General features: G+C 42.8%; 1 protein-coding gene across 1 annotated transcript; it reads right to left on the bottom strand.

Annotated features, from left to right (window-relative positions):
• Positions 1-258: 258 nt before the first annotated feature.
• Positions 259-13709, bottom strand: HDHD5 (haloacid dehalogenase like hydrolase domain containing 5). Its single transcript, XM_039362720.1, has 8 exons — positions 13486-13709; positions 10970-11176; positions 7939-8051; positions 5163-5256; positions 4338-4371; positions 3953-4127; positions 1411-1599; positions 259-944 (listed from the first exon to the last, which is right to left on the bottom strand). Exons 1-8 carry the CDS (start codon positions 13627-13629, stop codon positions 587-589), a joined length of 1314 nt encoding a protein of 437 aa, XP_039218654.1. The 5' UTR covers positions 13630-13709; the 3' UTR covers positions 259-586.
• Between the last annotated feature and the right edge of the window lie 725 nt (positions 13710-14434).

Below are 14434 nucleotides of genomic sequence, written 5' to 3' on the forward strand. Positions count from 1 at the left end.
TATAACCTTCTCCGAAGCCTCCCACAAGAAAAATCAATGGGAAAGCTGGCACGAAATCAGAAGTCGCGGTTATGTGGAGTCCTCACTTAACAACCCATGTGGCCCTCACTTAGTAACAGCAACTGGAAATATGTAGAGCAATGGAATTCCAGTCTCGATCGCTGTTGTAATCCAAGGACTACCTGTAGTAGCACTCTTGACACTGGATTAGAGTATTTAGACAGGATTCCCCATCCCAACAATAATGGATGAAACAAGTTGGGATTATTCAATGGCTGATTGTATTTCAGGCAAAAAGAAGAGTTTTAAAATCTCACAGATGTGTATCCTACCTATGAGATCACCAAATGATCCATTCAATTACAAAGTCCTTACACTCTGTGGCCAAGTCAACATTAGCAAAGGAGATTAATTTTAAACTACATGGTTGACAAATCCAGGATTTGAAAAAATTGTTTAGTACAATCCCTACCAAAAAAAAAAAAAAGGAATTGGAGAATTTTCTTCCCCTCTGGCATGAGTTAAACAAGAAAAATAATCAGGTTTTCTTGCATCTCTACCTCAGATGCTGCTGGCAATAGATTGCTCATTCTTGTTTCCAATTCTCTTTTTGAAATACAAGTTCCACAGCATCATTCACGTCATGAACAACATAAGAAGCTTCCACCAAGGATGGATCAAAATGGAAGTCACGATGGCCGTGGGACAGAGTCTTCAGGATGTTCTCATGGTCAGTAGGGATGTCTCCATGAGGATTGTAGACCCCGGTGCAAACTAGTATAGAATGGCAGCTTTTTGCAGAGCTTATTGAGATACTGCAGTCTCTCTGCGCCTCCGGATGTTTCTCACTCTCTGCTGCCATAGCAGTTACATTTACTTCAGCCTGAGACTGGAGGTAGCGGTGGTAGAGGTTGGCACCATAAATATCAGCCATTGGATTGTCCCTATAAAGTAGAGTTAAGATGTAAGAACACAGTAGGGTGGGGGCGGGAGAAACAGTAGTTAATATATGATTTTTGCCAACCATTAAACCATTCTTCTCAAACATATTATCCTCCCGTTGTGTTGTGACCAAAACTCCCCAATTCCAAGTAGCACAAGTGGGTCCAAATAACACATTTACAATGTGAAAAACTTCATTAGTACACTTGCCTCCGCCTGAGACAATTATCCATACCCTAACCATGCACTTTAGTGCTTATAAATAGATACTCCAAGATCAGCAGGAACAGAGATTAGGTTTCCACACTGCCTGGTTGTGCTTAGCCACAAACCATGCTTACACACAATGGTTGGATGCATATAATTTGCTCAACCCAAACCAACAATGAACAACACAATGCTCCTTGCTGTTTTTTGCACTACGGCAAAATATTCCTCTTTCCAAGCTAAGATAGGAGGACTACTTACCCAATAGCATAGAGTTGGTGAAGAGGGGATGACCAGCCACAACTCTCCATCTGCTGCTTGAGCACATGTTCAGCATAGCGGTAAGTAACAGTGCTGGGCTTGCCTAACAGGGCCTCGTACTTCAGTTCTTTGCCTGTCATTTTCTTGTAGATGTTCTCCAAACAGACAAGAAAGGTGCCATGGCCAAACCTTGCCAATGGAAAAGACAGTGGGACAGGGAGAAAGGAAGTCAACATATATGCTGACTCACTGGAGTACAACAGTTTGCCTTATATGTATTCTGGATTAAATATACCATATTTCAATGTCTAAGCACTGGCCTCAGCAAGTGGAGTGGAGGCAGGATCAGGCCTAATTAGTACTTCCATGGAGAATGACCTAAGAATCCCAGAACCATTGGCTAAACTGGGAAGAAGAGAGCTAAAACAGGCCACAGCAAATTACTTCCATCACACTGCCTAGGATTGCTTAGATCAGGGGTCTTCAAACTTGGCCCTTTTATGACTTGTGGACTTCAACTCCCAGAATTCCTCAGCCAGCGTGCCTGAGTTATAAAAGGGCCAGGTTTGAAGACCCCTGACTTAGATGCTGTTAGCAAGCACCAGGGTGTTTTTGTTTTTACTTGCCAAGTGACATACTCTGGGATGTTCACCTGTCACTGATATTTGCTCTTGCAAAATTCAATATTTGCTGCTGCTTCCTTGTTAGTGATTTGCTCTGTTACCATTAGACTACAACAAAAATGTTCTCTCAGAACTCCCCCCATTAGATAGAAAAAAATAACCAGAAATTTTCCAACAGTTAACTCATAAATGCCTGGACATAAAAGCATCATAATGGGGATATTACTAAAAAAAATTCCTACTCCTGGCTACCACACTGTGAGCCATTATTAGTGAATCCATAAGAAAGGCCCCCCCCCAGCAATTTGACTGCACAAGTTGAATGATATAAAGGAAAGTGATATTTTAAATATTAGGATCCTAAACTATAATGACTTTATAAACAAATATCAACCCCTTAGGTTGGGCCTGCTAGTTCACAGGTGCTAACAGTGTAGTACTTTCAGGCCCACAATTATATAGCCCCACTTAAAAATTAGGCAGCAGCATTCTGTACTTAGTTGTAGCTCCTGGATTGACTTCAAGCAAGCCTACGAACTGTAGCAAACAAATACCGTAAGAGAAACTGAAAGATCAACTGTCACAAGAGTCTAGGCCAGTGTTTCGCAACCTTGACAATTTTAAGGCATTGCTGGCTGTGGAATTCTGGGAGTTGAAGTCCACATGCCTTAAAATTGTCAAGGTTGAGAAACACTGGTCTAGGCATTCTTGGTGCAGGTAGAATAATAGCTGGCATATCAACTGAAACTGGGCATCAACCCTTCTTATCACCAAGACCACCTGCACTTTTAGTTTGGGCAGTTTTAGGGGTGGGGAATTGTGGTGGGTGGGAGTGTGTTTGGGGATTATGTGTGTGGGACCTGGTCTTTGGGTTTCGTTGTATGTGTATACTGTATACACATATAATGACAATAAAGTTTATAGGAATGAATTAATAGGAATGAAAGAGAACCCACTCCCCAAGGAACCCAATTCTGGTAGAGAAAAGAATGCTAACCTATCAAGTGCCTGCTATCTCTCTACCTCCTAGAACTGAGAACTAAGCTATGTCCATCTTATCTGGATTCAGCTTCAATATAGTGAAATCACCCAGCCATTACAAATTCCCGAAATTACCAATCATCTGAATAGTGTTTCCTACTTTAGCTGGAAAGAAGACACAAAACTGGGTGTTATCTGGCTATTGGAAACATCAAGCTCCAAGTCACTGGAGGACTATTTCCAGTAGGTTTATATAAATATTGAACAGCAGGAGAAAAAGAATAGATTTTTGTGACATCCTGCATGTATCAAGGAATTTAACAGAAATATGAAAGTGTCCTTCTCTGATGATGATTTTACAAGTAGGACTCACATCTTGAAGACATTTTCCCTCAACTCTTAAAGTTCTGAGTAACTACTACATCATTACAAATATTATTTTCTTGAGTGAGATACTGGAGAGTTGATGGCCATCAATCACGTTTCAGGACTAGATATAATACATGAAGCCTTATCTACTTTGATGGATGACTGAAAGGAGAGGCCTAGAGAATACTATCATGTTGGTTTCTCTGGCTCTCTCAGCAATCTTCAACACTATTAATCATATAAGATTGCTAATGTTGCTCAGTCAAATGTGATGTGGAGAAAACAACATTTCAGTGGTTCCATTACTTGCAGGAATGCCACCATAGAATGGCACTAGCAGATCTGTTTGACTGAGATATATTATATATAAAGACAAAAAACTCCCTTCCTAAAATAATGCCAAATTACAGCTTGTCCACTAGATAATAGTCAGCTTCCGGTTCATGCAGGCTAACTGGGAAAGGCATATTCTACAAGAGATTCATCAAGAATGCTAGTGATATTTGGATGGGTGGGAGAAAATGATTAAAAAATGTAATTGAGACATCTCCACAAGTCATTTCGCTCACCTTGGCATCTTGGCTTCTGCCATCCACAAGAGGTCCATGTTGCAAGCAATGATAGGTAGATGTGGATATGGCACAGAGGCTAACTCTACTCCTGGATTCCCATTGCTCAGGAGGACATCACTAATCAACTGAAGACAGGTTTCCCACCTTACTGGCTCCCCCAACAGAATTATTCCTAAAGTTGGAGAAAGCCAGACAACTTTTTCAAAAAGGGATGTCTGCATAGCACACTTTCTAAAAAATTTACAATATCATTAGATTGTCCACAACTTTTTTTCTACTGCTATTTTTATTTAGTGCAGCCTGATCAAGACCATAAATTAAGTCTGAGCTAAGAAGAGCTAACTGTATCCTTAAAACTGCAAAGGTGCCCAACAATAGTTACCTTCTATGGTGGGAAAGTCAGTGGTTGGAGGAGGCTATAAAAAAAAAAGAAACAAATGTTAAGCAAATGAGTCAAGGTACTGCCAGAGAAAAATAACCAAATTTAGAAATAAATTCTCTTAAGTCCATAAAGCAGGAGAGGTCCAGTTGGATCTTATTTGCCTCCCAGAAATTCCATCCCTGACATTTGCTTTTTCCAAACAAAAGACTTCCTTTCTAAGAGAAATGATAAAGGGAAGATAGCAGAAGACTTAGCTTCAAATTAGCTGATGAGATTTCATTGTTCCAGAACCCTGCCCCTGATGTCCTTAATGGCTTTTCTTATATCATAGCTATGAAATGGCATAACTTGGCTTCATATGGGATCCCTCTATAATATCTATAGCCGGGGTTCCCAACCTTGGCAACTTTAAGACTTGTGGACTTCAACTCCCAGAATTCTGGGAGTTGAAGTCCACAAGTCTTAAAGTTGCCAAGGTTGAGAACCCCTGATCTATAAGCTGAGATCCAACCAATTCATTAATTTCAGAGTAAAGTCAACAGGCTTTCCCAATTTGACAGAAATGGACAAATAGGGGTGCATGTTACCTGCAAAACCTAACTTTGTCTAAGTTGAGAATAGCACTTTTTAAAGCCAGATAATGTTCTTCCATCAGCACTATTTCAAGTTAGGTACAATAAAATCCTCAGAGCAGAATGCATTTGTCCATGTGGCAATAAGGAAGTTGAAACTACCTTACACATATTATTGTCTTATAAATGTTATAGGGACATAATCTATATTTCGCCCCTATATCACACTTTTCTATGCCCAGTTAATACTTGCCAGTTCTTTAGGCCGCCGCTTCTGATCAACCATATCCAACAAAGGAAATGCTTTCCTAATGTCTTCAATGGTGAGAATATGCTGAAATCCCAAGCTATGTCGGATGGTCAAGGAATAGCATTTTTTTTCACCAAGGAAAAATGATCAGAAATATATATAGTCCTTGACTTACAACTACTTGTTTAACAACATCTTGAAGTTAAGACAGCCTCAGGCAAAGTGACTTACAACCCATCCTCGAAGTTACAACCATTGCACCACCCATGCAGTCTTATGATTGCAATTCAGGCACTTGGCAACCAACTCACATCTAGATGGTTGCAACCTCTTGCGGTCATGTGATTGTAATCTGTGACCTTCCCAACTGGCTTCTGACAAACAAAGTCACTTGGGGAAGCCAAATTTGCTTAACAGCAGTGCGGTTTTACATAACAGTAATAAAAACGGTTGTAAAATCAGCTCTGATCACATGATGATTTACTTAAGAACTGCATCATTAGTGACCAAAATTTTGGTTCTAACTGTGATCATAAGTCAAGGACTATCTGTAACAGAATCTACTAACAGGAAATCCATACAATAGAGCAGTTATTGCAACTTTTTTAAAAGCCCATCATTCTCTTGCTGGAGAAACAAGAACAAAACTAGCCCTAGATAGCTTGGGACCGGGTTATCCAAGCTATTCAAGAACCTCTACCCATCCAACTTTAGCCAACAGATTGGGCATGCTGCAGATCCTGTCAGACAAAGAGTGTCAACTAGAGGGAACCAAAAGACGGGCCTTGTCTGCTGTAGCCCCTGCTCTGTGGAACATCCTCCCCTCAGAGATTAGAATAGCCCCAACCCTATCGGCTTTTTGTAAGGCTTTAAAAACTTGGCTATGTGCCCAGGCCTAGTGCTCAGAATGTGTTATGGGCCTTGTTATTTGGCTTTACTGTTAGTTGATTAATCATCATGGCTGCTGTTTGTATTTATTTATTGTGTGGATGTTTTACCATTTAATGTGTTTTAATTGTTTTATAATGTTAGAATTGTAAGCCTCCCAGAATCACTTGGTTGAGGCGGGTGCTATAGAAAATAAATGAAAGAGCGAGTAAGTGATTGAGTGAAGAATGAATGAGTGAGTGAATGAAAATGGAACACAAGAGGTCTGATGATGGAATGATCTAGGCAAAAAATTGGGATTGAATTTGAACTCGAATTTCAATTCTTCCTGTTTCTGTTCCTGTTCCAGAAGACTAACTAAAAGTGCTGGACAACTCCAAAAAAAGCAAGGAAACTCTGATCTAGAGAAGATAAAGGTGCAGAATTTCCCATAATGTTTAATCTCTGGAAAAGAACACTTTGCACAAGTCTAGTTTTATAATCTTCACAATTAACTGACACTCCAAGAAGCTTAGGAAAGCCTTCTCAGCCCTGTTTCCCCATATCCTATGAGACCTGTTTGGAGGTTTTAATTCAGTATCTTTGAACTCATTGCTACTGAAATGCTTCCCCCAAGAGTTCATTTAAGATGCATTAAAGGGTAACCAAAGTCCCACAACCCAACTTTGTTTACCTCATATGACTGTTCTTACTAGGTTGCCATTTATCATAAATTTTAACTGACAGACCTTTTCGATTAATGCAGAATGTGCACAATTTTAATTAATTACCATCACTAAATCACTAATTTGGTTAGAAATTTTCCATTGTTAGGGACAGTTTCAGGAGATATAACAGTGATGGTGAACCTTTTAGAAACCGAGTGCCCAAATTGCAACCCAAAACCCACTTATGCATCATTGAGTGCCGGGTGGGTGTGGCCTATTGGGTGGGCGTGGCCCATTGGGTGGGCGTGGATGCGGTGGTAACGGCAGACTGGGTGGGACTAAAAAGTTCAATCAATCAAGTCCAACTTTGCAAGATCTTTTTTTCCCGCAAGAAGTTGAAATTGACTAATTGAACTTTTTTTTTTTTTTTTTGCACACAGCGGCGGAGGCCTAAAGCGAAAAGGATTTATAAAACCCAGCTGAAGGCCTAGGACTGGGGCGATGGTGCGTGTGCCCACAGAGAGGGCTCTGAGTGCTACCTCTGGCACCTGTGCCACAGGTTCTCCACCACTGAGATATAATAACCCACCTTAGATAAGACCCAGTTTTCTTAAAAAGACTCTAATACTGGGAAAGTAGAAAGGAAAGTGAAGATGACCAGAAGCAAAATGGCTACCCAAAGGTACAGTGGCAAAAACTGCAAGATCTGAAAGACCAGCCAAGGACAGATCACGATGGAGAAAATCTATGTTGTCACTAAAATCTGACAATGATTTGACGGCATGTAATCAGTCAATCAATTTATGCAAAATATGTTCCTCACAGCATCACAGTGTTATCTTATTTCTTCCTCATATCCATAAAACAGATGAAGCCATATTGTGCTTGGGATCACTTATTGAGTGACATGGGACTTCAGCCCCATCTGCTCACTACATCCACCATTCCAAAGTAGCACAAGGATGCTGGCCCAGAACTAGTGAGATCTAGGTTTGCCATTCCTCCATGAAGTTAATTGTATGATTTGGGTCTCTCACTGTATCTCCACCAACCTACTTGTTTTTGTATGGAGAATAATAAGGGGAAATCTCCATGTCTGCTATCCTGAACTCTCCAAGGGAAAACAGGGTAGAAACAGAACAAATACTTGCAGTTGTTTCTGTTATATAACAGTGTTTCTCAACATACAGCTAAGGAAATGGGAGGAAAAGGAACAGAAAAATTTTGGAAACAGAAAAGGATACTCCCTGGCATTCTGTTCCACAGGACCTTGTCCACACACGAGCACACACTTGTCATGGAGCTGATGGAAAAGTCGCAGTGGGCTATGGGAAAGGATTACCCATTCAGGAGATACCTGAAAAAGAAAAAGAAAGGACACGATACTAACCAACTTTTTATATGGCTGTTAAAAAGACTGCCATCATAGATAATTTCCCTAGTTAATGTCCAGATTATTTCCATCCCATTCTAAAGCGGATTGAAAAAGCCAGCTTCAAAACTGAAAGATGCCTAGATTCACCATTTTCACTGAAGGACAGATAATTCCAAGGCTAGGACCATTATAGAATTGGGCATCCTTACACATTTGTTTAAATAAACGGATACATAAAAACGAAAGTTTTTTATACAGTTGATATTCCAGATACAAGCTACACCTGGACAAATCTAGATATTTATGTTGTGGTTACCTTTTGGTTGACTTGCCATAACACATTGACCATAAAGCTACCTTTAAAGATTGCTCAGAAACATATGCTTATCCAAATTCTGTTCTGGCTAATATGAGCATGCAATGTCACTATTTCATCAGCTTTACTGGGTGGCAATTTTTTTCCAAGCCAATGCAAAGTGTTGATGCTGCCATTTAGAGTCTTGAACAATTTGGAGCCAGATTATCTCAAGGAAACTTTCTTCCTGTATCTAGATAGATCTTTCCCTATATCCATGTTCCTTCTTAGCTACAAGAAAGCAAATATTTCTGATCATGGCAACCCACTTTTCAAATATTCTTCCTCAAAAGCTAACCTGGTGCTTACACTGTTATTTGATTAGGATTGGAATAAATTATTCCTCCTCTCCCAGCAATTTGAGAAGCGGGACTTTAATTTTGGAATGATGTACCTGTTATTATGTTAGGATGATGGCTCTTTTGGTTGTGTGATTTATGGAGATTTAAGGCATTCAGGTATGCATGAATCTATATATTTATACTCTGCTTGGAAAACACTTTTTAGTGGGCCAAATGCTATGAAAAATAATAATAAATAAGAACAGAAAACATACATCTACTTAACCACATTCTTCCCTTTTTTGTGGCACACACAGATTTTCTTTTTTTCTTTCTAGGATCCAAATTCAGGTTAACTGGATTATTTTTCAGAACTGAATCAATATCAGATCCAGCACAAAATGAATTTCAAGGAAAAAATTTCCCGGAAATATTATATTAGAATTTCAGCTCAGCATCCAAAAAGGGCAGATTGCAGACAGCCCAATTTATGATAAAGATTTTAGTGATGGCAGAAGAAGCCCAAATACACATTTACAATCCCAATAGGGGTCTCTTTAGGAACTTGTGTAGCTATATTTCAGCTGAAAGAATACACTAGCAGGAACATCATATTTTTTATTTCCTTAAAATTTTAATCTATCCAGAATTGGGGGGGGGGAATGTACCTACAGGTAGTCCTCGATTGAGCCCCAAATTTTCATTCCTAAGCAAGATAGTGGTTAAGTGAGTTTTGCCCCATTTTATGACCTATCTTGCCACAGTTATTAAGTGAATCACTGAGGTTGTTATGTTAGTAACATAGTTGTTAAGTGAATCTGGCTTCCCCAGTGACTTGACTTGTCAGAAGGCTGCAAAACGGATCACATGACCCAGGGACGCTGTGACCGTCATAAATATGAGCCAGTTGCCAAGCGTTTAAATTTTGGTCACGTGACTGTGGAGATGCTGCAACTATCGTAAATGTGAAAAATGGTCATAAGGCACTTTTTTAAAGTGCCATTGTAACTTCAGTGACTCAACAAATGGTTGTTAAGTCGAGGACTACTGTACTATTAATGCATCAGCTTGGAAATAAGAAAGAGCCAGTTTGGTCTAGTGGTTAAGACACCAGGCTAGAAGCCAGAAGACCGTGAGTTCAAGTCCTACCTTAGGCATGAAAGCCATCTCGGTGACTTTAGGCCAGTCACTTTCTCTTAGCCTGACCCATCTCACAGGGTTGTTGTTATGGGGAAAATAGGAAGAGGAAGGAGTATTAGATATCTTTGACATTTTGAGTTATTTCTAAAAATAATAAAGTAGGGATACAAATAAATAAAAGAAATAAAAAATAAATAGGAATAATATCCAACAAATGGATTATCCAACATACATTTATTTATTTGCATCCCATCTTTATTACTTTTACAAATAACTCAAGGGGGCAAACATATCCAACTACCGTACTCCTCCTATTTCCCCCATAATAGCAATCCTGTGGGGTGTTTTGGGCTGAGAGAGAAAGTGAATGGTCACCCCACCAGCTTTCATCCTAAAGCAGGATTAAAACTCACAATCTCCAGTTTCTAGCCTGCTACCTTAACCGCTAGATAAACTAATATATGCAACATTAGTTGTACTAACTAAACCAATTCTAGAGATTCTGTCAGTTGAGCCTATCAGTTTGGGATCAAGTCCTATCAACTTCAGATACCAGTTGCCAATTAAAACTTGCAGTCCAAAATAAGTTGATGCAATCAGTTGTTTGCTCTTGCTCTAAGTTTACAATCAGACACTATAGGTTTCTTTTTCCTTACAAAGATCCTACACCAGTGGTCCTCAACCTTCTTAATGCCGCGACCCCCAACCGGTCGTAAGTCGAGGACTAAACCGGTCGAAGTCGAGGACTAAACCGGTTGTAAGTCGAGGACTACCCAACCGATCGTAAGTCGAGGACTTTCCCTGCCCGGGAGCGCCATGCATGCGTGGTGCCGCCTCCTGAACCGGCTGAGGCGTAGCTGGCAAGCGGCAGAGACCGAGCAGGCTGACCACCGGCTGGGCCACCAGCTGGCCCAGCCCAAGGGAGGTAAGGCACCCGCCGGAAAAGGGGGAAAAAAATGGCAGACAGCCTTGCTTGGCGGCCCCTGTGAAATGGTCGATCGACCCCAAATGGGGTCGCGACCCATAGGTTGAGAACCGCTGTCCTACACAATGATCTTCTTAGTTCTTCATAATTCTGCTCTTGTAGTCAGCCATTGAATTGATAACATAGGTAATCTTCATACCTTAAATCCAAGGGCCTCAGTCAGTTCCTCAGCCTTGCTATCCCGAGAACAATTCCCTGCATTGGTTACAAATGCAACTGGCACATGGAAGTGGCCCTTCACATTGGTTAGTTTCTGGAATGCCTTCTTCGCAGCAGGAATGACTAACCGGCCCCGTAAAAGCACTCCATCAATATCAAAGAGGAATCCAAATGAAGGAGATGTCACCTGTAGTGGCAAAGATTCAAAAGGGATTTGGATTATGTGCAATGTTTAATTTTATGAACAACAGTGAGACTGAGTTGCATTAATAGCTTTATCAAGACTACGTTTCCAAGAAGAGATAAACAAAGGCAAGTGAAACATTTCCAATAATTTATTTAATTAATACATTTCAACCATTCTCTTATCATACACTCGAGGTAGCAATAAAGAATGCTGCTTAAAAGTTAACACTTAAAACTCAGGCAGTCAATAAGCTGATGTAGAAAGCATCCCTGATTATTAACAGTGGCTCCTCAAGAAACAATTCATTTCACAAGGTTTCTAAAGAAGTGGGCTGTACTTGATTTTTTTTAAAAGTCAGGAATGAGATACATATGCTAAGCTCCGGTAAATTATTCCAGAAACCGGGCCCATCATTGAAACGTTCATGTTCACAGTATGGTTGGGGACCTCAAACTATTATATCAATAGGTAAGAGACTTTGTAAGAAAGCCACTTGGAAATATCTATATAGTAACTCCAGAAATCTTTATAGCAGACATGTCAAACACAAGGCCTGGGGGCCGGATGCGGCCCACAAAGTGGTTTCATGTGGCCCGCAAAGCCATCCTGGAAACAGTGAGGGAAGGGCCCCCGCTGCCTTGGCCTTGGCCCAGGCCGGCCGGGAGCCAATGTACAATTTTGTGGTGGCCATCTATGCTGAAACCGATTCAGTCTTAGCTCCACAAGACTGTCTGGAAACAGCGAGGAACCAGCCCCTGCCGTGTCAGCCCCGCCCCTGGGTGCATGCTGGGGAGGTGTCACCCTTTGTGAGGAATGAAGAAATGGACTGTGCCTTGGCACTTGCCCGGGTCCCACCCCCTTCTGCCAGAGACCCTCAGATCTGTCCCATTCCTACCCAGGCCCCCATAGGCACCCTTGACGCGAACGATGTAGAGCTGGCCACACCCACCCAGTAGGCCACACCCACTCCATCTATGCTCACCCAGTAGGCCACACCCACCCTGGCCACACCCATCCCCCCCCGAGGGCAACCACAATGCTGATGCGGTCCTCAATGAAATTGAGTTGGACACCCCTGCTGTGTAGTAATTCTAGAAGCGAGCATGGACATGAGAATAAACATTAAAAGTTTTCATTTCTCTTCCTAGCAATATTTCTTCAGTTTAGTACTCCTCAGCTCCCGTAAACAGAGAAGAACAGCTTCCTATTCCCCACAACCAGGTCACCAAGTGGGGTGGGTGAGCAGAGGACCAGAGGGTCACAGGAAGGTCAAGGAACATGGGCTGCTGAGTCTTGAAATACAGATCTGGGGAATACATCTGACAGCGTTTTACAAGATGATCTTTCATACCCAGTAACCTTCATACTACTACAATTGAGAATCACAGTCACAGCAGGACAAGGAATCTGGGCACCAGAATCACCTTCAACTGCTCAGGCCACTCTTAAGACCAGATGGATGCACCTGTAAAATGCAGACTAAATAAGAAACCCAGTTACCCAGAGTTAACCATTCCTTTCTGCCCATCTTGCCACAAAAGTGAATTTTAAGCCAATCCAGTTAATACAGGTAGTCCTCGACTTACGACCACAACGGAGCCCAAAATTTCTGTTGCTAAGTGAGATAGCGGTTAGGTGAATTTTGCCCCATTTTATGACTTTTCTCGCCACGGTTGTTTAAGTGAATCAATGCACTTGTTAAATTAGTCACACGGTTGTTAGGTGAATCTGGCTTCCCCATTGACTTTGCTTGTCAGAAGGCTGCAACAGGGGATCACATGACCCCAGGACAAAGCAACGGGATAAATATGAGTCAGTTGCCAAGCGCATCTGGATCCCCGTGACCATGGGGATGCTGGTGTTAAGCGTGAAAAAACGGTCATAGGTCCGGGTTTTTTTTCAGCGATGTTGCTGTAACTTTGGTCACTAAACGAACTGCTGCAAGTCGAGGACTACTTGTAAGTGGAAGCGCTTCATTATACCCGGTCAAGGAACGCGTGCCAGGGGGAGGCCCCGCTGGCTGTGTGAGCACAATGGCGAACAGTGCTCGCACGCATTTGGAGGTCACCAGACCGAGAACCACGCTTACAACGCCTGGGATCCCCTTCCTGGCCACCGAACCCGCCGTGCTCGAAAGAGAAGCGGCTGGAGGCGAGCGCGTTTGCCCGTCGGCGGCGATGAAGCCCGGTGGGCCAAGGCGAAAGAGCCTGGCTCCTTTTTGCCCGGCTAGGTCTCCCTGGAAAGGTCACCGACGAGGAAAAACCCCAACGCCCTAGCGCTCGGGAGGACGACCGGGGGGCTCCGCTCACCTGATGGAGCCCGGAGGCTGCGGTTGCAAAGCCGCGGCTAAGACTGGAGAAGCGGCCAGCCCCGGCCCTGCTCTGCCCCGCGCCGGCTCGCAGCGCCCTTCCCAGCGCGGCTCTGCTCACAGGGCGCCAGCAGCGCAAAGCCATCCGCCCGCCCGCCTCGCTTCCTGCCCCGGCGACCGTCACCCGCCTGCCGGGCACTGCCCGCGGGTGGGGGGAGCCTAGGGGCAGCCAATCTCGGCCAGATCACATGGACCGCAGAGAGCCGGCGGCGCTGGGAGGAACGAGGAACTACAGTTCCCAGGTTCCGCTGCTCGCGGGGGGAGGGAGGGGGAGGTGGGCAAGGGCTGTCCTGAAGACCCCGAAGCGACTCCTTTTTGAACACGCCAGGCAGGAACCCAAGAAAGGGCTTCGCAGAACGAGATCGATCCAATCCAGTAACTCACTCATGATCAATCCAAAGGAGCCCACCATACAAGGCTGCGTGTGAATCACCGGGTTCAGCCAGTTGAATTAAAAACAGGGTCGGTCAAACTTGGCAACTTTAAGATGGGTGATTTCTGGAAGTTGAAGTCCATTTGAAGTTGCCAACTTTGAGAAATTCTGGATTAGAAGGAGCAGCTGCGGGTCAGTCCGAGGAAGGGTGCAAAGGATTGGCAGAGAAAAAAAAGGACGGCGGAGAGACGAGCGGCATCTTTGACAAATAAGGGCCACCCGCAAATATCCTCTGGAGGAAGAGGGAGAAAGAGACTTTTTTTTTTGCTCAATAAAATAATGCATCTTTTTCCGGATCGGTGTTGAAACATGTTTTCCCCCACCAAAAATAAAGGTTGAGAGACTAGACCAAAGGCCTTCAAACTTGGCCCTTTTATGACTTGTGGACTTCAACTCCCAAAATTCCTCAGCGAGCGTGCTGGCTGAGGAATTCTGGGAGTTGAAGTCCACAAGTCAT

Source organism: Crotalus tigris, unplaced genomic scaffold, assembly GCF_016545835.1.
Source record: "Crotalus tigris isolate CLP2741 ecotype Arizona unplaced genomic scaffold, ASM1654583v1 scf7180000017541.2806704, whole genome shotgun sequence".
Lineage (NCBI taxonomy): Eukaryota > Metazoa > Chordata > Lepidosauria > Squamata > Viperidae > Crotalus > Crotalus tigris.